This window comes from Myotis myotis, unplaced genomic scaffold (assembly GCF_014108235.1).
Source record: "Myotis myotis isolate mMyoMyo1 unplaced genomic scaffold, mMyoMyo1.p scaffold_m19_p_14, whole genome shotgun sequence".
NCBI lineage: Eukaryota > Metazoa > Chordata > Mammalia > Chiroptera > Vespertilionidae > Myotis > Myotis myotis.
This window is the reverse complement of record NW_023416318.1, coordinates 53049438-53074788: the sequence shown is the minus strand read 5'-3', so window position 1 is coordinate 53074788 and position 25351 is coordinate 53049438. Positions and strand designations below refer to the sequence as shown.

At 50.1% G+C, this 25351-nt stretch overlaps 2 protein-coding genes across 6 annotated transcripts in view; one reads left to right on the top strand and one right to left on the bottom strand.

Annotated features, from left to right (window-relative positions):
- ATP6V1C2 (ATPase H+ transporting V1 subunit C2) overlaps positions 1-8299 on the top strand; it is a 37532-nt gene extending 29233 nt beyond the window's left edge. For 4 of the 5 annotated variants that reach the window (XM_036335339.1, XM_036335346.1, XM_036335337.1 and 1 more), the window contains one exon: positions 43-338. In XM_036335339.1, the coding sequence (XP_036191232.1) occupies positions 43-132 (90 nt within the window). In that variant the 3' untranslated portion in view covers positions 133-338. Of the gene's footprint in view, positions 1-42; positions 3431-7999 lie in introns of those variants that run through there. The other variant, XM_036335336.1, reaches the window with a different exon arrangement.
- Positions 766-18581, bottom strand: PDIA6 (protein disulfide isomerase family A member 6). The gene is made up of 13 exons (XM_036335351.1): positions 18440-18581; positions 12855-12996; positions 11030-11087; positions 10547-10673; positions 8055-8155; positions 6771-6901; positions 6132-6246; positions 5510-5650; positions 4772-4856; positions 4602-4674; positions 3142-3300; positions 2019-2115; positions 766-1221 (listed from the first exon to the last, which is right to left on the bottom strand). Exons 1-13 carry the CDS (start codon positions 18456-18458, stop codon positions 1153-1155), a joined length of 1317 nt encoding a protein of 438 aa, XP_036191244.1. The 5' UTR covers positions 18459-18581; the 3' UTR covers positions 766-1152.
- Between the last annotated feature and the right edge of the window lie 6770 nt (positions 18582-25351).

Here is a 25351-nt window from a genome sequence, read left to right as displayed (position 1 = left end):
GAAACTCGTTTGTGCACTTAGAACATGATGTCTTTTTTGCAGGCAGCTATGGATATCCCTGGGTTGCAACTCAATAACCAAGACTACTTTCCTTACGTCTACTTCCGCATCGACCTCAGTCTGCTCGACTAGCACGCCGAGTGGGCGCCGCTCAGCTCTGCCACGCAGACGACATGACGGGCGCTCCTTTCCCTCCGCAAAAGTTCGTCTCCTACAGGACTTAGATTTTCAGAGAAATGGCTCACAGAAGTTGCTCACTGTTGTATTTATTTTTTGTAAGTTACAATAAAGAAGTGCTCAGTCCTTCCAATGGGCTCTTCACTTACATCCTAACATAATCCACACTTCCTTTTTCTGAATGTCTTACATGGATGGGGACTGCTTAGCAAGGGGCCACCTGCTGCTGTCTGTCTTAAGGGACGCTTTGTGAGGACTTAGTAGCAACACTGAAGACCATGCGCTAACTGTACAACCTGCTGCAGCCCCCGCCGTTGCTGCTGGTGGCCCCACGCGCGCTGGGGCCTGAGCCGTTCCCACTGCGGGGCTGCCTGTCGTCCTCTCTGTGAACTCGCTCTCCACTTCACAGGCCCGGGGAGCCTGGCCTGCAGCCACAGGAATGTGTGCTGTGGGGCATCCAGATGGCGTCATCCGTCACACGTTCTTAGAAAGGAAAGACCTCAGGGCCAGACCGTCATCACCAGATCAATTTACTGGCTAAGCATCAGGCTCTGAAATTATGACGGGGACACTAATTTCATACATTTGTTGGCATTGTCCAAAATATTGTTTTATTCTTTCATGGAAAAGCCATTAATATTCAAATGAAAGAATCACATTAAAAAACTGACATAAGAAACAGCCTCCAAGAACACCCCAGCAGCAGTCAGAGGGAGGGAAAGTGTTTCAACAGCCCAGAAGTTTTCTTCAAAATAGTACTTGACAGAAGCCACCCCATCCACTGGCTACAATTCACAGAATTTTTCACTGTTTTCTTGAGATGCAAAAGTTCATTGTTGCAGTGTTTTCAAATGACCAATCAAGTGCTACTTCTTGGTTACAAGGCCACAGTAGATGCGTCTGATTGCAGAGAACGTTCCTCCACTGCTGGAAACATCTGCTCCCAAGAAAAGAAGGCGCAAGTTGTGCTGAGCCTCACAACTCGTCTTTCTCCAAGTCGTCCAGCTCCACGTCACTGAGGTCAATGTCGTCTTCCACAGGAAGCTGCAAAACAGGGAACCACGTCAGGCCCGCAGTCAGGCGCAGGGCGCAGGCACAGGCGGCCCTGGAGCTCGCAGTCTCCGCTCACGGAGGAGGAATGATCCCGAGGGGCTCCGGACCACAACACCAGCTCCTGCCCGACCCAGGTCTACTCTACAGCTGGGCGAGAAGCTGAGAACATAGGGAACATGGCTCTACTGGCACTCTTCAGCTTGGCCTGTCGAGGAGGGCAGGCAGAATGTGCCAGAATAAAGGCTCATTTCAAAGCTGTGACTTCCCATTTCTGTAAGGCAGGTGCATGAATTCAAGGTTCATGTTCACGCTGGGGTGCTGTCCGGAAAGCAACCTCATTATGACCTGATCTTGAGGTCTATGTTAAGCAAACCAAACGCCATGCAGCCATATTCACAGAGGGGATGGGATGAGGCCCTGAGAGGAGGGACCTCCCTGAGGCTGTGATGTTTCTGGCATCAGGTGAAGGCTTAGGTCCAGACGCGGCCCCTTTCCCAGGGGGGCCAAGGGCCGGCTCCCTCCCCTTCCTCCCCACCCCGAAAATTCCGGTCAACCAGCATTCCCCAAAACAGGAGGCCGTGGGAGATGGTTGCATGGTGGCTGCGGTCGACCAGATGTCCCGGCCCGGACTTGGTCTCCGGTGGGCGTCTGTGAGAGAGCGGGTCGTTCCTTCGGAAAGGATTCGGTTCACAAGCAGCAAAGATGCGCAGGGACCGGGAAGGTAAAAAGAGGATGGCATCCCCACCACGAGTCCTGCGCACAGCCTCCCGCCCCGTCCCGGGACTCACCTCGCCATCCTTGCCGTCCCAAGGCTCTCTGGTGCTGATGGTGGGGAAAGCCCCCCCTCCTACGGGTGCTGTGGATCCTCGCCCAAAAGAGAGCTCCCTTGGGGGAAACAGCCAAACAAGCGCAGGCGTTAGAGGGACTGCGGGTGCACGGAGAGCCAGCTGTAGAGGATGGTCTGCCACCTGCTCATGCAGACACCCCCCCAGGACACGCCATGAACGGCACTGCCTGTTCAAGCAGGACCACCGCACACCAGGCCTGGAATCCACCGGGGTCGGCGTCAGACAGAGCGGCTCATTTAACAAACAGCACGTGTATTTTACTAAAATACAAATTATGTAAAACTACCAAGTTGAGAGTTAAGCCCCAGAAAGGCTGTGAAAGACGGCGATTCCATTCCTCTCCTCGGTCCCACAGTGAGCCCCGATTCCACAGGCCCCGGTGACCGACCCACGGACAGTGCGAGCGCTTCCCTCGCCGCTCGGCTTCAGGGAGACGCGAGCCCTGCCTCTGGCAGGCGCTGGGAGAGAACAGGCCCGGGAAGACCACAGGCTGGGAAACGGCTGCTGTACAGGAGCCTCGAATGTGCTCTGGTGAAGGGCGCTGGAATGTGGGCTTGGAAAACCCCAAAGGATAGATACTACGTTTCCTGTGGGTGCTTGACAGCCGCTCTCTGCACGTGGAAAAGTGGGGAAACATAACTGCTACTCTGCCTGTTTGACAGTAACACCATTCTGAAATAACTACACTCTAAGACCAATGCCCAGAAATGGCAACCAGATCATCTGAGGTCAAGGGCACCAAGCACGCTCGGGTGGGAATGGGGGAGACAGGCTGCTTCCGCCGCCCATGAGACCTTGCCGAGAATCAGGAAGAGCCCAGTATCAACTGAACAGAATGGCGAGGTGACAGAAAACAGGGAAGCATGAGCATCAACTGCTACTGCAGAACATTCCCATGGAGAAGGCAACTGAGCAGCTCAAATGTACAAACTTCTAAGTCTCTGATGACAAATACAAACTAATTCCACTTATTGCCTGTTCTACATCAACCCAGTTTTGAATCAAAGCCCACAGCAAAAACAAGCAGACAAAACAAAACAACTCAAAAGGGCAAAAAGGTTACCTGAGAAACTCGTTAATGCCTTGCTCACTGAAAGACCCTTTCAGAAGAGCGAACTTCATCTTGCGTGCGTTAATGGCCGCCATGGCGGGGTAGCCAAACCCCCCGATCCCCAGTGCGTTCTCCAGCTCAGACTGCGCGCCAGCTTCCGTCCACAGCCACCTAGGAAGGCAGACTGATTTCAGGGCAAAGGCCCCTTTCCATTCAGTTAGACCCTAACTAGCAGATCTTGATTAAAGAACAAAAGACTACACTTCAACTATTTTATGGATGAAATAAATGAGAACAAAAGGTAAGTTTTAAAAAATAATGTATTCTATATGTGCTCCTGAGTAATACAGTTCTTCCCTCAAGTTTCCTACACCCAAACTCCAGAAGTCCCCCAAATGGACTGGTCTACCTATAAGACAGTTTCTCCACCCACCCCCATCTCCAAAATATTGTCCACTAAGCCTCATGAACTTTCTGTGTTTGTTACCAATATCATTTAGGTAATTATGTATGTATCATTTAGGTAATTATAACACATGTAATAACTACTTTTTAAAAAGTTATGGATATGTCATCATTATTCCAGAGTGGTGCAAAAGTAGGTTTACAGCTGTTCATATGGAAAATACACAATTAGTAAATAATGCAGGAATAAACTATTTCATGTACTCACAACTCTAAACCTACTTTTGCCCCACCCTGTGTAACAATGTTCAACCACCCCGGCCGGCTTGGCTCAGTGGTTGAGCATCAAACCAATGAATCAAGAGGTCACACTCTGATTCCTGGTCAGGGCACATGCCTAGGTTGGGGACTCAATCTCCAGTGTGGGGCGTGGAGGAGGCAGATCAATGATTCTCTCTCATCACTGATCTTTCTAGCTCTCTCTCCCCCTTTCTCTTCCTCTCAGAAATCAATAAAAATATATTTAATTTTTAAAAAAATGCTCAACCAAATTTCTTAACTTCTACAAAGGGGAAAATGAAAAACTACAGGCGGCCTTCTGTAGGCACACAATCAGTGCCTGCCGAACTAACAGGAAGCACAAAGCACAGTGAGAGAGATCGCAGGGGGCTGCAACACAGGACGAGGATGAGAAGCCAAAAGATAAAGGGAGGAGACAGGCATCCTTTGTTTTAAAAATGTGTCTAGATCTGGCGTTGCAGGGGAGGGTACAGAAGCACCTCTGTTTCTTCCTCCTTATCTAGCCTTCGAGGCCATGCTAGAATTCAGCTATGTTACTAATTAAGTTTTTGCTTGCTAGCCTGGGACCCCAACCACCATTTAAACTACAATTCATATGAGAAAAAGTATGTTACAAACAACTGCCTTATAAGTAAGAAACCGGCAGTACTTCTTTTCTTCCTAAATGACAAACAGGAACCCATCCTAAGAAAACTGAGGGAGCCACACCCTTTCAGGAAGCACCACCTCTCCTGCCCACGTGGGAGGGACTAAGTTCAGGAACTTACCCCCACATTTTCTTCTTGTATTTGTCTGCCAATTTCAGAAGAACTTCCAAATAAGAATTTCTGCCTGCCGCTCCTGATTTAAACAAGCAGAAATTGTAAAGACAGAAATAAAGGAGCAGCATGAATTGCTTTAGAAAATGTTCAGAGCAGCGAGTTCCTGTTCGTCGTACCCGTGTCGAGAATGTGGGGCAGGACGGCCACCACACAGAGCTGGTGCTCCTCACACGTCTTCTTGGCGACGTCCTCACTGACGATCTGGGACCCGGCAGACAGGGACGGAGACAAAGCCTTAGCACCATCACTTCCATTACAGGGCAGAGCAGGAGTCTCCCAGGACACTTCCTGCTGCTCCCGAGCCTCCACCAGCCCCGCCTCAGAGGTTCCGTGACGGGTCCTCAGCCGTATGGGGGTGCTGAGGACTCGCACCCACAGTCTGAGGTCAGAATGCCGGGCGCTGCCTGGCTCTGACACTTCTGTCACACTTATGCGCATCATAATTTTTATGAATTTGCAGCTCCCTGTGCCTCAGTTTCCTCATATGTTAAATGGAGATTAAAAATAGTATTTACTGCTACGTGTTCACGTGAGAATTAAATGAGGGAAATCTACATGAAAGCAGAACAGTGCCTAGTACATAGTTCACTGCTCAATAATGCTGGCTATTACTCTCAGAATGAAAGGAAAGACCCATTCTATTGCTGAGAAGCTCAGGTGTACTTTTTCACAATGCAATGATCTCAGTGCTAACGTTAGGAAAAGCAGCGATTTAACTGACAGGTTTTGCCCATTTGAAAGCACAGAAACACTTTAAAGAGGATTTTAAAGGCGAAGAGTCAATGTGAAGAGAGGCCTACTGCCCCCCTCCCGTCAGACGAAGGCGTCCCTCCCTGTGCGACAGGCCTGCTGACCTCGAGCAGCTCAGGAGGCGGAGCGTTATCAGAAAACAGGTCCAGGGCCCGGGAGACGATGTCAGATCTTGTCCGCCCCCCGTCATAATCCACAGGAGACTCGCCTTTCTGGAATATCTTGATTGTAGGAAATCCCCTAATCTATTAAAGATCAAATGAGCATTTAATAAGAAGCAAGGTAATCTTTATGGTTTCTGAAACCACCTTCTGAGTAATTTAAGGTCAAAAATATTCCCAGCCTGCATCCGTGTCCAAGGATGACACACAGGTCTATAAGTCAGGGGGTTTAACAATCTGATGCAGGGCGTGGCCAGGTCTTATTCAAACCCTGGATATACACGTAACATATCTGCTCTAGAACAAATGGACCCACTCAAAAGCCCTACGAACAACTTGCATGCGTGTGGGAAAGCTAAGGGACCACACTAGGCGCACAGGAACAGTGGAATCCTGGGAGGGAAAGCTCCCAGACTCACTACTTATTAGTTATAACAGTAAGTGGCTTAATTTCTTCATGACAAGAAGACGAAACACCCCTCCTCTCACACGGAGGCCTGGTGTTCTGGGTAAAGCAACAGGGAAAAGACGAGTATTTCACAAAGAGAAAGCCTGATAAACGTACCCCGTACCGGCCGGTCAGCATCTGGTTGGCCGTGGCGTCCACAGCCGCCAGCTTCACCTTCCCTTTCGTTTGCTCTTTCACCTCGGTGGCTGCCGCGGCCCATTCTGGCTCTAGGCTGCAAACAAACAGCCTCATCTCAGCACAGAGACTTTAACTGAGGGGCGCATTTCCGCCTGCCCGGTGACGCCACACTTGGAAAACATTTTCCGTAGATTTATGAAAGACATGATGCGCCCTTCCCATGAGCTTCCCAGTCCTTCGTCACTCCCCCCTAGTTTGACTGCTTAGCTCTGTTAACCTTTGAAAATCTGACAGAGGAAACTCCTGGGACTAAAGCCAATGTTTATTGCTCGTTTAGAGTCAGAGCACTTTGGGAGGAGATACTGGTTATATCTATGATCTGGTTCAGCTTTTCAAAGGGAGTTACACACTCACTTATATGTGGAATCTAAACACACACACACATGCAACAAGCTCCTTGACACAGGGAACAGATTGGTGGTTGCTATAGGCAGGGGGCAGGGTGGGCGAAGACGAAGAGAGTAAAACACAAAAACAAAAACAGAAAACTCCGAAGCAAGCCCGATAATTGTACTGAAAACTCTGACTTAAGAAAAAGACTTGGTTCAGAGAACTTACTTTTTGCAGTGTCCACACCAGGGGGCGTAAAACTCAACCATCCAAACGTCTTCACTGTCAAGAACATTCTTGTCAAAGGTGTCGTCCGTCAGCTCGATCACGTCTTTCTTACTTGAGCTTTCACTTCGACCCTGTCATCGGGACATCAAACATTAAACTACGCAGTGGCCAAAAGAACAGGATCCCTATTCTAAACGCACCGATAACTAAATCGCCTCTACATTTTAACGTTTTTTGAGTTTTTCTTTCAAGTAAAAACTACTTTGTCAAATGAGGACACTGTGTTTATCATTTTTGCTGGATAAACAATATTTAGTTTCAAACAGTTACCTGTAGTACATTCAGTATAACAAACAGGGATCTAAATTCGGTCCCTTGCTGTTTGTCTAAGAGCAACTTCAGCCTGGCTCAAAGAATCACCTTAACAACACGATTCGAATTCAGACTCCAGCTCACCGCTGGCGACCCCAGGATGCCGCACATCACTACCTTTACCAGCTTTCCACAGTCTCTGCCACTGAGGAAAAATAAAGTAACACCCCCCCCCCTTCCTTTTCTCAAGTGCTTTTCCTCAGTGTCGATCCTGAGAAACCATGAGCGCTGCTACCTTGCTTCTGCTGCCTGGGCCCCAGCCCGGAGCTAGGGGGCGACTGCTCATTCCGTGACCAAGCCTGAGATGCAGGCAAGGGCGCCAAGAGGAGCAGAGGGCCCTTTATCTACATTTACCAGGGAACCCAATGCCCTTCACAAGATCATAAGCATCTGACGGCTTAACGTCACACCTCATACCAGGGCATCTGAAACGCCAAGCCACAGAGCAGGAACTTCTTTCTCGTCTTCCCTACACACTTATGGAGAATTTCCCATGGATCTGGGCTCACTCACTGCCCCGGATTTGGGCCGAGAGGGCACCCAAATTCCACCTGTGCCGTCGATCGGAGGAGCTGGGCCCTCCTCTCTGTGCACGTGAGCGTGGCCTGGCGCTCGCCCTCTGCGCCCACTCCTCTCCCAGCCCCGGGCCGAGGAGGCCTCTCTGGGGCTGGCTCTGGGCCCGCGGGTGGGCAGGGTGCCCTGGGACTGACTGGCTACCATGACGGTGGTTCTGGGGCGGCCAAATGAGCAAGCTGGAGGGCTGACTCCCTCTGGGTCAGGGGACCCAGCCTCCTATTATTTTTTAAAAGGAAGCCCACCAATTTGCAGTATTTAAAAAGAAACCTATCTTCCGCCAGGGGTGCACTGAGGCTTCACCATCATCACACAGGAGAGCCGACCCCGGAGCCTTACCTGTCTTCCAGAGCTGTAGCCCCTGCCCCCCAGGCGGTCCTTGACGAGCTGGCGCAGGGCACCGAGAGCGGCATCCACGATGGCGTCCGCAGTCCTGCCACCTGCAGGGACAAGGCGTCAGCAGAGCAGTGGGCGGTTGCACGCCCCGCGCCCAGGCCCTGCAGCTAAGACTCAAGAATGACAACAGCCTTCGGAAGTCTGCGATTTCTAAGGCAAAACTCAAATAAAATCGCGTCAGAAAGTTTCATCTTCCTTTTTTCTTACAGGATTTCCTAATCAAATTGCCTAGAGGGATCAAAGCTGAGAACACCTCACTCCTGACATAGAAAACACAGCACAGCAACACGCTGAATGCATCCCATGTCCCGATCAGCTAGTGCTGCACCCCTGGTGGAGGCTCCCAGGGCCAGTGCCTACACAGAAGGCGGAGGCCATGGGAGAACAGGCTCCGGCTCGGCCCTGAGCCGTGACCTCCCACCAATCCTCACCTGAAATACACCAAGTCAAGGAACATGCGAGCCAAAGGCAAGTGAGGGTTTTCTCACTCTAGACCAGTCGTGGGCAAACTACGGCCCACGGGCTGGATCCGGCCCGTTTGAAATGAATAAAACTAAAAAAAAAAAAAAAAAAAAGACTGTACCCTTTTATGTAATGATGTTTACTTTGAATTTATATTAGTTCACACAAACACTCCATCCATGCTTTTGTTCCGGCCCTCCGGTCCAGTTTAAGAACCCATTGTGGCCCTCGAGTCAAAAAGTTTGCCCACCCCTGCTCTAGACCAAGAGTCGACAAATTCTTACTTTACTTACAAAAACAGGCAGCAAGCCAAATGCAAAACGCAACCCCTACTCTAAACACTTGTTTTTTCCAAGTTAGCAAAGCAAATTATTATTCTGAAGCAGAAAGCAGATGTTTACTCAGAAAAATGAAACTGATCATCTGACGAAGGTTCCGAGCTGGGGGTCCGGAAGAAAGGGGGTGTGTAAGGCCTCGCTGCAGGATTCTGTCCCACAGCTTGGTGACGAGCCAGCAACACTGTCTTTACCACGTCACAGGCTTTACATGTACGAGTTCAGGGGTAAAACAGGTTTTCACGCGCCATTTCACAGACAAGCAGCAGGTCCAGGAGTGAAGCGTTCTATTTAGTTACGAAGCCCGTGTGATGAGGCCAACGTAAAGCCAGGCTGCTGCCAGCAAGGTCCTCTCTCCAGACCCTGCCCTCCCTCGAGTTCCCTTCCTGAGAAGGGCCTCCCGGCTGGACACAGGCGGCCACCAGCAGAGATGCTACGGCAACACCTTGCTTGACTGGGACGCTGGTTCTCCTCCCCCCGCCCCCCGAACTTGTTTTGCTCACATAAAGCAACACTGACTGACTCTAAGTTGTCACTTTCGGGCCCATGTAATGAAATCTTAAAAAAAAAAAGATCAGATGAGCCGTAATTTAAATTTAAATACATCATGCCCAATGCTTTTTATTAGGACCACAAACATAGCCCAACCTAGCAACTCTGATTATCTTACATATGATGATGATCTGCCTGTGATATTCTAAATGCAATAGGACCATTGCATAAAAGAACCCACAGGGTAACTAAAATAACATTTAGCTTTGAGAGTCTGGAGCCAGAATTCTCTCCTCAGTTGCCTCAGTGACTAAGAGCAGATACTCACGATTTACTTATCTACAAAGCAGGGAAACTTTGTAGTTACTTCTCAATAGTCTGGGAGACTAAGTAAAAGCTTTAATACTGTATGTTTACAAGACAAAGATTCATGGGCGAAATGCTCCATAGTAACATCAACAGTTTAAATTGACTCTCAAATTACAAGCCTTCTTTCTGCCACATGGCTCTGCGAGACCCTTTCCTAGTTAGAGGGCAAAGAGCTCACAGCAAGACATTTGTAGCCCTGGCCAGTGTGCTCAGTGGTTAGACCGTCGGCTTATGCCCCAAAGGATCATGAGTTCGATCTCGGGCCCGTCAGAGAGTGTGCAGGAGGCAACCAATCAATGCGTCTCTCACTTCGATGTTTCTCTCTCTCCATCCCCCTCCCTTCCATTCTCTCTAAAAAAAAAAAAAATCAATGAGGAAAATATCCTCAGGAGAGGATTAACAAAAACAAAAAACACTTGAAAATCTTTATTCAGCATCAAGTAACTGAAGTACTAAGTAGCTAGTATTTTTTTCGTTATAAAAAGAAAGACAAGAGGGAAGCACAGAACATCATCACTCCATCGCTGCAAAGGCCGTGTGGGCTAAGCCAAATGAACGACAACAAATAACTTTTTACCTGCATGACACACATTTAAGCTTCAGAACCAACCAGAAGAGGTGGGAATCGCTCTGTGCCATTGCAGGGCTAAGGAGGTTTAGGCACAAAGAGGCTGAGGCAGCAGGGCAAGCAAATTACAGAATCCTAGTTTTCTCCTATTGTCCCCCCACCTGCTCAAATGAAAATTCCACCAGGGAAGGAGGTAGCCAAGTCCTTACCCTGATAATCTTCTGGTCTGTTTTTGTTGGATCCAAAAATCTTGATGGTAGGGAACCCCTGCACCCCATACTGGCCTCCGAGGGACTGATGCTTATCCGCGTCCACGGCACCCACCTTCACAACACCCTGTGGAAACGCGAGAGAGCTGTCTACTTGCAGCTGCAGCCGAGTTCACAAGAACCAGCATCTGATTCACGTCAGCATCACAGATAACAAAGGGCTTTACACAGAGCGAGGGAGGGCTTCAGTCTGGGAAACCATTCCCAAGAGGAACGATGAGTGAAACACAAATTCTCCCATGAAACAGGACTGACAGGCGACATAAACATTAAAATGGACAGTATTCCTTTGCTTCCTAGATCATTTGGGCATCAAAACAAGGGTTTTGAGCTTTAATATGCAAATCAGTTTCCTATTATGCATTAACTCACTAGCATGAATTGAAACATACACAAGTGAATGTGGACATCTCAAAAACTTACTTTTAATGCAGTTGCTACTTTCTTCCATTCTGGTGTTAACCGTTGGCAGTGGCCACACCTTTTAGGGGATAAAAACACAAGTAAGGCAACAGTTAAAGCCTTTAATCCCCAATTCAAAAATCACCCACAACAGTGTACTGAGTGACAGGCCCTGGGTGACTGCTTACAGAGAGTACAAAGCATCAGTAAAACAGGAACCTGAAGGAGCTCATCTTTGTATGACTTTATTAAAATCCTGTTTCATCTCAGAACTTTAAAGTGTTTCCTAATTACTGCTCAATTAAATTCTATTCAGTTTGAACAAACTCTAGCACTCCTGACTCCATACCAGAGACTAAACTTTAGCGTGTACCTGGTCAAGTGAGCCTCAGTGTGTGGCTCCAGCTGTACGGCAATGTGGCAGCATCACCTCCTAAAGCAGAGGGGTTCTGCCTTTATTTGCTGCACTGGATATTAAGTGAAATATTCATGGGGACTGGATAGTAAGTGAAGTATTTCATGGGGACTGGATATTAAGTGAAATATTTCATTGGGACTGGATATTAAGTGAAGTATTTCACTGGGACTGGATATTAAGTGAAGTATTTCACTGGGACTGGATATTAAGTGAAGTATTTCATGGGGACTGGATATTAAGTGAAATATTCATGGGGACTGGATATTAAGTGAAATATTTCATGGGGACTGGATATTAAGTGAAATATTCATGGGGACTGGATATTAAGTGAAGTATTTCATGGGGACTGGATATTAAGTGAAGTATTTCATGGGGACTGGATATTAAGTGAAATATTCATGGGGACTGGATATTAAGTGAAGTATTTCATGGGGACTGGATATTAAGTGAAATATTTCATGGGGACTGGATATTAAGTGAAGTATTTCATGGGGACTGGATATTAAGTGAAGTATTTCATGGGGACTGGATATTAAGTGAAGTATTTCATGGGGATTGGATATTAAATGAAATATTTCATGGGGACTGGCATTATGTTTCCAAAACTCAGCTTCATGGTCTTCCAAAGGAAAAGCTAAAGCAACAGTGGAAACCTTCCATCAGGCAGACCTCAGGGGGAATGCGCCTGACTGTCCTGTGTGAGCTCGAAGGCACAGTTCACTCCTCAGAGGACCACTCTGGGTCTCAGGTCACCAGCAGCTCCCCTGCAGGTGCACTTGGTGGGAGTCGGGTCCCCCCAGGCAGGCGTGGCCTGCCCGTTCCCAGCTGTGACAGTCTCCTGCCACTTCGCACCGCTCCCACTGACCATCTCTACACTTCTATTTGTTGGGTTTTGTTTTGTTTTCATTAAATGTTTTAACTACATACTGTATTCTGACTATATATATAATTGTACACCATTAACGTCAATAGTAATTACATCTTCACCCCACGAGGGTTTTTTTCCAACAATGAATGTAAAGCAAGACAATAACTTACATATTTCTGGGAGCAACCCTCTTCAAGAAACAGAATGGAGTCCATCACTGGCCCTTCCCTTTCCTTTGCCCAACGTTCTTTCTTTAGTTTCCCTCCTGTCCCCATCCTACTTACCTCATTGTAAGGATAAACCATCTTGAATTATAAGTTTCTTTTCCTTTTCTTGCAACATTAGCTACTCCCCCCCCTTACCCGCCCCCCCCCCCCCCCCACACACACTTGGCTCAATCTCCATGGCCCTTAATAAACAATCCTTTGTGGAGTCTCCCACGTCTACTTCTTCTAAGGAGTGAAGTAGGTAAACTAGATGGCTGAACAAAATCGCATTTTATATAGCATTTTTCCTTCTAAAGTACCACAAACAACAGACAACTATTTTATAATACTTACCATGGAGCAAAGAATTCTACAAACCACAAACTGTTACTCTGAATAACTTCTTGGTTGAAATTTGATGGAGTTAATTCGATTACATCATCACTAGAGGAGTACAGCCCGTTCGCTGTTAGAAAGAAGGTGCAGCTCACCAGACCTGGAGGAAGCACCAAAAGCAGGTCATTAGCAGCAGGACACCCAGGCGGCCAGGCTTCTCCCACTGACCAAGGCCCTTTGCACTGGAGGACGGCCTGGGTCGGTCCCTCCTAGCCCTGTGCCCCTCTCCCTGCTGCTGTCGGAGCCCCTAGGATTCTCCTCCCACTGGCGCAGTCCGCACTCTCCTCTCTGGAGATGCACTGGAAAACGATTCAAACATTATTCTAGTGCCTTCGTTCTCTATACCCACCCTACGAGGTAGCACTACTATTGCCACTTTATGGGCCAGGACACGGAAACACTGGGAGGCCACATCTAGCTGTGAGCTTGGGTAGCCCACGCAGTATTTGTTCCCTGTGTTATTCAGTTGCCATATCAGCATGCCATCTTCATTTTTTTAATTTTGTTTTATTGTTTAAAGTATTACAAATAGTGGTACATATGTCTCCTTTTTTCCACCCATCGACCTTCCCCGGGCTTCCCCTATCCCCCGGCACATGCCCTCCCCCCCTCCCCCCCTCAGTGTCTTGTGTCCATTGGTTATGCTTATATCCATGCATACAAGTCCTTCGGTAATCTCTTACCTCCCCCCTCAAGTCTTTTAAATTGGTAATACTATCAAAATTGCACCTCCTCTTTTAAAATTCATATATAATTTTGTTTTTTAATTACATTGTTTTACACTGAAGAACAATGCTAAATAAGAGATTGTTCTTGATTTTAAGAGGAATATTTTCCCATATGCATGATGCTGGCTTTTGAGTTGAAACAGATAAACTATGTTATTAATGAAATTTCTATTACTGTCTTTTCAGCATCTATGAGAATTATCATATAATTTCTTTTAATCTGTTGATAAAACGAATGAAAAGTGAGTGACCCATCTTCTAAGCTAGTGTGTGTATATATGCCATCTTAGTCACATTTTCAAATGGAACTTTTTAGAATAACTCAATGGTAAATTTCTTCTGGAATTAATTGTTCTATTACTGAATATTCCACCTAATACTTACATAGCACTTTCTATTTTCAAATCACTTACAAACACATCAGATCACTTGATTTTTCGCAGCATCACTAACTAGAGACGAGAACCATCCTTACTGTAAAGGGCAGAGTGAGACCAAGGCCCATCTACGGGCATGCCTGTAAGTGGCAGAGCAGCTCTCTGAATTACCAGGAGAGCGGGCCACATAAGCCGAGGGAAAGGCGGGCTGGGCAACAGCAACAAATGCTACTGAGAGCTTAAGCAGGAAAGACGGAAAACTGCATCGGATCTAGTGACAAAGTCTAGTGACAAAGACCATCAGGCCCTGGCAGCGGGGGAGGAGTGAGCCTAAGCAGCAGGCAGTCTACAGAAGATCGGAGTAGGAGGGACACATTGGGGAAAACAATACAGTTAACTGTCAACAAGTTTCATTATGAAGAGCAGAGAACGCAAGCAAATGTGGGGTAGAAGGATGGTTTCTTTTAAAGATGGGAGTGAGCTGAGCGCGAAGGGAGGCACATGTGGTGGGAGAACGGCTAAAGATAAAGTACAGGGAATCATGGACAAAATGAAATGCCCGCAGTCAGAGGGGAGGGACACACAGCCTGTGACAGATGGACCATCCCGCTGGTGACTGTAGCCTGAAGAGGACTGCACAGTCTTTACTCCATTTCAAGAGGCGGGGAAGGGCGAGTGTGAATGAAGAACAGAACAACCGAAGTGGCTCCCTCGATAACTGTGCTGCCCAACGAGGTAGCCATTAGCCACACATGGCTACCGCACGCTGAGATGTGCTATGGGTGTAAAAAGCACTGCATTTCAAAAACTTGGTAGGAAAGAAAATTTAAACATATCTCATTAATATTTTTTATATTGACTACATGCTGAAATAGTATTTTAGACATATTGGGTAAATAAATATATATTAAAACAAATTTCACTCATTTTGTTGCCTTTTTCATGTGGCTACTAGAAAATTTTTGATTACCTAAGGTTGCATTAAATTTTGATTGGCTGGTGCTGCTCAATAATTTTTTCATTGCTGCAGAAAAAGTTAAATAGAGCTTGATATATTTAGTGAAGCAAGTGAATTAAGAACCTAAGCAAAGATAGTCCCAACTCCAAATAAGCTTGAAAGTAACATTGGTCCTGAAGAATCCTGAGAGCTACTGCATTTAAAGAAGTTTATCTTTTTTTCTGAAGTCAATGTGCATTGATACTTGTTCAATACATGTAGTTGTGAAATTTTCAAAAAATGGAAAAGCAAAAGAAAAGCCACCAACAGTCCCCACTAGAATATTCTTACTGACATCTCTATGCAACAAGAGTCTAAAATTTTATTATATATTTGTATAAATAGAATCTATCTATATATTTATATTCCCTTCTGTAACCTTTTGTCACTCAAAATAAGTTGCAGACATTTTCTATATAATTATGGGTTACTTATCACCCCCATAGTAACCAATTTTAATGGCTCTATCATGTTGCCAATCCACTACTGACAGAATCTGATTGTTTCCCACACTTCACTATTAACGGGCTAAGCTGAAAATGCTTTTCACCTTTGCTCCACTCAAATGAGTGGTGACTAGTTAGGACACAATCTTACAGGGGGTGCTGGGGATTCGGCTAATATTTTGATATATTTATGTGTCCAACTGCTCCCCAGAAACTGACATCTTAACAAAGAATAACACTTCCATGGCCTGTGTGCCAGGCATTGCTCTAAACATTTAAAATATAGTAACTCGTTTAAGAACTCTATGTGGTATGTGCCCTCATGTTCCCTTTAGGTCAGAAAAACAAAGGCACGTACCTAAGGCCGTATAATTAGAAACGGAACATGGTTATGTAGCCCACGTTTTTAACCGAAGGTCTGCAGACGGCGGAAACAATCCCAGGGAGGGTCGCCAGGTCAGTCGTGGCAGGGGATTCTGTTCGTCCTTTCTCAGTAAGAACAGCAATCAAGACTGTACTGTCCCCTTCAAGCTAAAGTCACCAAAGGGATGGCCCATGATTTTACCTTGGGAATGAGCCTTCTGTCCAGACAAAGGTGGCCACGCCCACTGACTGACACTCACTGTAACAGGGACTGAGGCCTGCACCCTCTCGCAGTCCAGGAGCCCTCGGGGGATGTCCCACTGACGGCAGTCAGACATCCTTAGCACTGCTGTGGAGGCAGAAGAGGCTCCCGCCACCCCTGCTGCACTCGCCAGCAGTGAGCCCAGCTTCTGGCTGAGCGGTGCTCCCCCTGTGGGAGCGCACTGACCACCAGGGGTCAGCTCCTGTGTTGAGCATCTGCCCCCTGCTGGTCAGTGTGTGTCATAGCGACCAGTGGTTTTGCAGTTCGGTGAATTTGCATATTACCCTTTTACTATATAGGACTAGAGGCCAGGTGCATGAAATTCATGCATGTGTGTGGGGGGGGTGGGTTCAGCCCAGCCTGCACCCTCTGTCCCGCAATGAATTGCCCCAAAGATGTAGGCCCTGCCCACCCACCACAGCCCACTGGTCAGTGGCCTGGGCCTCCCTCTTTGGGGCAATCGTGGAGCCCCTCAATTGATCGCCCCACCAGCCGGTGGCCTGGGCCTTCCTCTGCAGGGTGATCATGGGGCGATGGCTGGCCGCTGACCAATTGCATCACACCCGCCCTGGCTGGCCTGGCGCCAGTGGGTGTCATAGCCTGGTCGTCCAGACGGTCGTCCTGCTGTTCGGCCAATGTGCATATTACGCTTTTATTATTACAGATTATATAGGATACTGGCGTTGGATGTTTGCTTGTCTTTAAATTTTGCCTCGTTCTCACAAGAGTCCCCGCCCCCCAATATATGGCTATCCAATGGAAATATCTTAACGATAGAGTCTTGAGATCTAATCTTATTACAAGGCAGTATCACCTGGGAGGGTTAGAAGGAAATCAAACATAATACTCAGAAAGACAGGATAAAGGATGTATAAATTCCAACAGCAAAAACATAGCCAGTAACTACCCCACAGAAACCCTCAAGAAAACCCAAACCGTAGGTCCACTTACGATGATAAAGCAGGTCAAAGCTGACCAATAGCGTTCTGTCTCTAAAACTCACATCCCATTCCACTCCCAGATAATGAGCACCGATGGGGACCGGAACACCTGATGGGAGCCCGCCATCCGCGCTTGCCCTGATCCCTCCACAGCGGCTCAGGATGCTGCAAATCCACATCCGTCACATCTCCATCCCACACCTGCCAGCAAGGCGACACGGACCAACGCAGCCACCCAGAGACCCAGCGGAGCGGGCTCCCCAGAAGGCTGAGTCCACTGGTGCCCACAATGAGCCTCGGACTTGGAGAGCTTAGTCTGAATCCACGTGTGGGCACCTTTTAAACAGATCACCCCCACCCCCATCTCTTCTCCCCGCAGCGATACGGCAGGTATTTCTATCTTGTTTGCTCTCTGCGGACGTGTACGCACTCACGAACGCTCGGAACAGCCCACGGAGGGCCAGTCAGGGGTGGCTAAGGAACTCCCGCCCAGACACGCAGCTATGCCTGCGGGGGAGGGGCTGGGCTCAACCCTGCGGTCGGTCGGGGTCTCGATCGGGGTCGGGGCAAGGACCGTTAGGGCCCAGGAGGCGCCCGGAGGGGGGGGGGGGGGGGGAGTGGGTCCTAACGTCGCTCCCTGGTCCCTAAGGCGGGCATTGCCATCACTCAGCCAAGTCTGGGCTCCCTATAGTTCTGCAAAGCGCGAGCCCATGGACCGTAACCAGCTTTAGGGACGCACTGCGCCCGACGAGGCAACTGCCAGGCCCGCGTGTCGGTATTTCAGTTCTTCTTGGAAGTCGGGGTCCCATCAAACAAGTGGTGAGGACAAGCGGGGTGAGGAGCCGTGACCCCCCCGTCCACACTCGGGGCCGAGGTCCCCTGGAGGCTGCAGCCCCAAGCCCGGCCGCCGTCAGAGGTCCAGCCCGGCCGCCAGCGCTCGCCCGCAGCCCCGGCCTCCGCCCCCGCCCGGCCGCCCCTCCACCCGGAGCTCGGCGCGCGGCGCTCGGACCCGGGCTCGCCGCTGTCCCGGGGTCCCCGGCGCCCGGGTGCGAGCCCGGCCTCCGGGCTCCCTGCACCCGCCACGCTCCGCACACGCACCCCCCACCCCCCCCCTCCAGGGTGGCTGCAGCCCCCGCCAAGGGCGCCCTCACCTCCCCACGCGCCCCGGAGTCCGCCAGGGCCCCGCACCTCCGCCCTTGGCCCGCACGGGGGACTCCGGCCAAGGGCTCCCTCTACCGCCCCCGGACTCCCCGTTCACCCCCGGGCCCCATAGCCTCCCCGACCGGGTCCCCGCGGGGGCCAGGCCGCGAGCCCCCACCCCAGAGCGGACAGGCCCAGGCCACGCGCCCGCCCGCTTCCCGGGCTGCGGACCGTCGTGGGGGCTCGGGGCCTCCAAACTGCGCCCCAAGACGACGAAGGACGCGCCTACCGAGCACCAGGCGAGCCATGCCGAGCGTCCGGGCCGCCGCGCGTCCTGCCGCCGCCTCTGCTCCGCCGCGCCGCGCCCCCGCCGCCCTCGGCCCGCCCTCGGCCCGCGAGGCAGGCGCCGGCGCTGCGGAGGGGCGGCCGGAAGGCGCTCGCCAAGCCGTGGCCGCGGCTCATTGGCCCCTGCAGGCGTCGCTCATTCGCGTAGCCAATGGGAGGCGGCCGGGTAGAGGTTACGGGTCTGGTGGGTTTTTTTAACGGGGGCGGGGCGACCGGCGGAAGGAGGGACCTGTAGGGGTGGCCGGCCCCATCGCTCCTTCCCAGGGGCCCCTCCGACCGCCACCCCTCCCGGGCGTTCGGGACTGTTTTGTTTGCGCCCAGCATTTGGTTTTTCTTATTTCTGGGGCCCTTATTCTCTCTCCCCCCCGCCCCCGCCTTGCCTCCGACGAGCCCCTTTCCAGGCCTGATGCACCCCTGGCCTCCCCACCCCTTACCTCTTTGTCTCCGGGGAGGATACCTTCCTTCCGGCCTTCGGAGCATCTAGGACCTTATTACATGACACTGATTTTTCTTGTTCCCGGATGAGCATTCGGTCAAAAAACACATGCTAAGCGCAGACTGCATGTAACGCACGCCACCTGGTACTCGTTCTGTTGACTCTCTTTAAAAGTTGTCTTGTCCTGGGCACATGCGTGTGTAAGACCAGCTTCCGCGTGGGCCTTAAGCTTCAGGGCCCTGGCTTTTCTTCCCCGCCCTGGCGGAGCCCTGGCAATGCCCTCACGGGCTCCTATGTCTTGTAAGGTTTGCAGAAGTAAAATAGTTCAGGTATAATGGGCTGAGACTACGGCGTCTCTTCACTCTGATCTCCCCGCCTATGTTTGGAGTGGACTGGAGCATCTCGCTGTTGTATCAGCGATAGTTTATTCCTCTGCAGTGCTTACTGTATAGCAGTTCCGATTCTGGCGAAGCCATGTATGAACACAGTGGGGTCCGCGGTGGTAGTGACTGCGAGGGCTTCCTGGAGGAAGTGGCACTAGACCTGAGTCTGCAAGATTTGCTCGACAGAGAGGAGAAAGCCACGGCAGGCAGAGGGACCAAAGGGAGTGAAGAGGCAGAGCAAGGAGAACGGACAGCATGAGGCGGAGCTGGCAGCCAATGCCAGATGCTGGGGTGATGCTGGGGGTGCTGTGTGACTTGGTGAGTCATTCAGATCCTGTGGAGGCGGGGCCTTGTGGGTCCCTGAGTTTTGATTCTCTAAGATCTCTTTGGGTTTATAGATGCTGCTGTAAAATCTAGGATTTGGTGTGTCAGGCTAGTGGTGGCCTCTGAAACAGACAACCCCGATATCTCATTGGCTTATACCATAGTTTGTTTCTGGCGCTCACTGGGAGTGGCTTTCCTTGTGTTGAGTTGGGGACTCTGGCTCCTCCCATCTACAATGCAGCCGGCTTCTAAAACAGGCCCCCAGGAGGCGAAACTGGCTGTTGGAGAGGAGGGGTGGAAAACATCTTAGCTGTTACAAGGGTCCAGTACATAAACAGAGACACAGTATATCGGTGTTCTTCACATTTCATGGGAGAGAGAAAATTAGGGAAAAAAATGTCTAAAAAAGCTCCTTAAGCCTGCCTGGCATGGTTCGGTGGTTGAACATCGACCTATGAAGCAGGAGATCACGGTTTGATTCCCAGTCAAGCACTTTCCTGGGTTTTGGGCTCGATCCCGGGTGTGGGGCGTGCAGGAGGCAGCCAGTCAATGATTCTCTCTCAAAATTGATGTTTCTGTCTCTCTCTCCCTCTCCCTTCCTCTCTGAAATCAATAAGAATATATTTTTTAAAAATAAAGTGGGAGAGAGAAGCCTGTTTTCCTAGGGTCTGCCCAGCTTTCAAAGCCCGCCTCTTGCCTGTGGAAGATTGGGAGTCCAAGGACCTTTTTGTTTTGTGGTGGTTTTTTCTTTTGTCTTTTGTTTTGCTTTAAGTAACTTTCTATTGAAATAAAACATTGTTAGGGACTGAATTATATCTTCCCAAGTCCATAATGTTGAAGCCTAAAAATCCAAATGTCTATGTTTGGAAATAGGGTCCCTAAAGAGGTAACTGAGGTTAAGTGAGGTCATGGGGGCGGGGGAGAGCATTAATCCAACAGGACTGGTGTCCCTATAAGAAGAGGAATGAGTACAAAGAGTAAAGGTCAAGTGAGGCCTGGCCAGAAGGCAGTTGTCTGCACAACAAGGAGAGAGGCTTCAAACCTACCCTGCCGGCACCTTGATTTTGGACTTCCAGCCGCCAGAACTGTGACACAGTTCCGCCCCTCCATCTGTGGGACTTTGTCATGGCAGCCTGGCAAGCTAATACAAACATTCACACTAGAACTAGCACAAATCGTTATGGGTGGCAACTCCTCGACATTTTCATAAGGCGAACATCCCGTGTGAACAGCGCCCCAGAAGAAACCGTGGGAAAGATAACTGGCACCATGCACTGCCATCATAGATTAGTTTTGCCTGCTCGGGCCCTCTCTACAAACAGAATCAATCCGTGCGGACTGTATCAGCTTCTCTCACGCAGAGCCACGTTGGGGTGTTCATCCATAGCACGGCTGGTTGCGCCCCGTTGTATCAATGGACCATAGTCTGTGTGTTCTGGTGGGCACGGGTAGATGCCACACCCCTGGTGGGTTGGCACAGTGCGATAGTTAACAGACCAGACGCACACCTTTCGGTCGGTCGGGGCCCCCAGCTCTTTCTAAGGTGCTGCTGAGTGTCTGGGGGCCTGTTTGTATAACAGTCTACATCTCGGCTCCAGCAAACACCAGCTGTTCAGTGGCGTGGAGGAGGGCGTGGTGCTGGCAGGTCCTCACCGGGTCCCTGGGACCCGTCTCCACGCCGGTCACTGTTAACACCACTAAGAGTTTTAAGGACAAAAGATTAAAGATGAAAACCTTTTGCATGACTACATTTCTTGAGTTCTAGACCTTTGGCTGCATTTAGTGCGGCTCTCTGGGCGCTCAGGGAGTGAGAATAGAGTGTCCCAGAGCGGGGTGATTGAGGCCATTTCAGAAAGTCGTGTTGGCCTTGGCCGGGCCGATCAAACACCGGCTCCAGGCCGTTACTCCCGGAGAAACAGTCACCGAAGGACAGGCCCTTCTCCTGCGCTGATCAAAGGCTTGGTCACCAAGCAGAAAGGAATGCATGGAGGACTTAGGAGGAGGAAGGGACAGCCAGAAACCTTGCTCTTTCTTCTAGGACAATGAACAGAATTAGTAACTCAAGTTCCCACCACATTTCATAGTTAATAATAATAATAAAATACAATCACTTGGTATGTGCTCTCCCCCAGAGTTTTTTAAAGCAGGGTTGGGGGTGAGGATGTTGATGAGTAAACCAGAAAAGTTTCTTTTCCTCCCATTTCCTTATAATTTCTGTCCTCCTGCAAGCTGTAGGTTAGAACGAGGGCTGCACTCGAGGTCTCCCAGGCCTGGGCTCCTTCCTGGAGGCTCAGGGTAGAGGGGGTCGGGGGGGGGGCTGTTTCCTGGGCTTTTCCTGTTTCTAGGATGCCTGCATCCCTTGCCTCACAGCCTCTTCCTCCATCTTCAAAGCCAAGGATGCCCCGCTGAGTCCTCCCTTCTCATGTCCCGCCTCTGTTCTCCCTCCCGCCTCCCTCTTTCACTGTAGGGACCTTGTGATTCCAGGGTCGAGGCGAGTAACCCAGGATGCTCCCCCACACTAAGGTCAGCTGACCTGCAATTCCCCTCGGCCTTATGATGGAGCATATGGGACACAGACGTCTCTGGGGGAGAGGGGCCCATTATCCGCCCACCATGGTAATCACCACAATTTATAGCTATTTATTTGCCCATTTCCTTTTGTCTGACTTGTCCGAGATGTGGGGCTCTGTGTCTTTGCTGCTCCCACAGTACCGCAGTGGCTGGCCCAGTGCTGGCCCCAGCGGCTGCTCAGTGTATGTAGTGAGTGGAGGGACGAACCATCTGCAGGGCAGTGTTATTGTGCCTCTCTGATACGTAAGAAGAGGTTCGTAGAGGTGTAAACGCTCACCCAAGCTCTCAGAGCCATGGATCTTGGAGTTTATAAAGTCAGGATGGGCTGGGTTATGCTGCAGTAACAAGCAACCCTCACCTCTGTGTCTTGCTACAAGAAAGGGTCATTTCTCCCAGGCTGCCTGTCTGTCACAGGCTGCCTACAGCTCTGGTCCACATCAGCCTCACTCTGGGACCCACATAGTAGAGCTGCCACCACCAGGAACGTTGCTATTCTCGGGACAGAGGAAAGGGACCCCCTCATCTGACAACACACAGGCTCTTAAATCTTCTGTTCGGAAGTGACACACCTCACTTGCCAGGGCTGACCAGCAGACCCTGAGCGACGGATGATTCTGTGAAAGAAAAAAAATTATGTGCAATCCCCTGTACCTGCTAATGAGGGCAGATCCTGGTAACCACAAGGTCTGATGGATGATTACTCTGACACACGTTTCTGTGAAAGAGAAGCTAAGGGGCTAGTTGGCATAAGGAGCCAAAAAAGCCTCGCTTGCCTGCCTCCTTAGCCTTTTATTGTCACAACAGCTTGAACTAAAATTAACCTGTAGATACCATCAGCAGGGAAAGTATCCTTGAGGAAGCACATGCCTCTACAAGGTCGTGTCTAAACACCAAACAAAGAGAATTCTAGCAAAACACCCAGGGGCCTGGACTTGTTTGGAAAAGTCAAGGCAGGGGCTGCTGCCTTCAGCACGGTCCCCCTAGGGGCCCCCGACCTTTCGGAGAATCCTCCTTACAGACTTTCCAACCAAAGTCCCGTGCTTCCCCACACTCACTCCCGTCCACTCCTGTGTATTGGACCAAGCAGGACACGTGAGTTCAACTAGCAGGGGTTGTATTAGTTTGCTGGGGCTGCCACAACAAGAGACCATACACTGGGTGGCTTAGACCACAGAAATGTAACGTCTCATGGTTCTGGAGGCTGGATGTCCAAGATCGAGGTGCGGGCAGGGTTGGTTTCTCCTGAGGCCTCTGCCCCTGGCTGTTCCGGCCCCTTTCTCTCTGTGTCCTCACTTGTTCCTGGTGTAGCTTCCTCTTTTTATAAGGACACCGGTCCTATTGGGTTCGGCCACCCCTTGTGACCTCATTGAGCCTTAGTATCCTCCTTAGCGGCCACCTCCGTTGGAATCTGGGGTACAAGCTCACTCCTAGGAAACCCTTCCTTGCAGGGGGGGTGCAAAGGAGAAGTGACCCCTGGCTCTGGCTCTGGCTCTGCAGTGGGCTGGGGTGCCGTGCAGCTGGCTCCCCGGGAAAATTCTCAGGGGCGCTCTGCTGAGCCCCAGATCCCAGGGTCCTGGGCCTTCCTCCTCCTGCCTACTAACATGATCACTCCATTAAAAGCCACAGGCTGGTGCAGTCTGGGGGCATTTTATCGTATCATCTCCCTGATGAGCTAGCTCCACCTCAGGTCATCAGAGGCAGAAGCTGGGGGCTCATCCTGGCCCCCCCTTTTCCTGGGGCGGGGCCCCAGGTAGTTTCCATGACTGTGCCAATTCAGCAGGTCTCCAGCCTCCTAGAGCTTCTTGTGGACGGAACCGAAGGCTTCCCAGGTATCCCCTGGGTCACTCGGTGCCCAGTGCCCCGTCCTGTGGGGACCCTCCCCGGGCAGCCCTCAGGACCACCGGGTCCTGCAGCCTGCGGAACGCGTTTCACATCCCTTTTCCGTCCGGGTTGAGCACTTTGACTCTGTCCTGCACCCACAAGTTCTCATCCCCACACCCTCCACGCCTGGCACTGCCTGTAACTTGGCCAAAAGCTGTAAAAGCAAGGATGTGGACCTTCTGCTCACCAAACATCAGACCCTGTGGTTACCAGGATCTGCCCTCATTCGCAGGTACAGGGGGTTGCACACTTTTTTTTTTCTTTCACAGAATCAATCACCAAGTGCTGCCAAATTTGAAACCTAAATAACATTTCTTCTCTCCATCCACACAGGCCCACCTCAAATTTCAGCATCTTGGGCCTGAACTGCTACAAGGACCTCCTTGCTTCATCCCTTCTTGGCTCTCCTCTATTCCACCCTTCCACTGCAGAGTTCCGGAGTTTTCCAGAGCTTTCTAGAGGTTGAGAGAGGCCTAGGTGTGCCACGCCAGCACGGCCAAGGGTGAACCATAGTGGGGCGGCTGAAAGGCTTAGAAAAGACAGACAAGAGAATGAAAGCTGGGTCTCGGTGGGACGCTGCTTCCCTGAGAGACAGCGACCACGCCCACAAGCCGTGTCTTTATTTTATAGCCGATGCCATGAGGCAAAGTAGGGGCGTGGTCAAGATGTTTACAACATTCTTGTGGGTTTCAATCCTACTCAACTACATGCACCTGAACTCTATCAAGCCCACATCACTCAGGCACATGGGGCCACGTGTTCGGACCATAGGTTCAAGCTTACAACTACAGCTGTTGGCTATAATTGTGCTGGGAGGGCTCTGCCCTCCAAGCTGGGACTTGCACGTGGCCATGAGAGGACTGTGCCCTCTCAATAGTCTGAGGCTTGAACCTGTCCGAACACTGTAGCCGCTCTCCACACCTAGGACCCTTATTTTTTGACATACTAAAAACCAAAGACATGTCCAAGCAGGGTTACAAAGTCACGATGAATTTTACATGTTTACTTTGCACAGAATTAGGGCTTTAATTTAAAAGCAATGTAATGCTAGCCAGCTGGGCTAGTCATGAGACAATTGTAGAATCTGAAAAATTTAATATAGTGCATTCCAACTGGTGTGACCTGGTCACAAGACACGAGTTCAAAGCAGTTCCATGGATATCACGTTTTCCCGCCCTGCCAGGATGGCCCCGTGACTGATATTGAACCTCATTTGGGGATAACCTCTCAAGCCCGACTTTGGGTTCCTTTGAGAACGAGG

Excerpts from the sequence above, each read along its gene's own strand:
- PDIA6 (XM_036335351.1), bottom strand. Across the intron at positions 4,857-5,509 it reads CGCCTCCTGAGCTGCTCGAG|ATCGTCAGTGAGGACGTCGC; the intron begins GTCAGCAGGCCT and ends GCCGGGTCCCAG. Across the intron at positions 2,116-3,141 it reads GGCATTAACGAGTTTCTCAG|GGAGCTCTCTTTTGGGCGAG; the intron begins GTAACCTTTTTG and ends GTTTCCCCCAAG.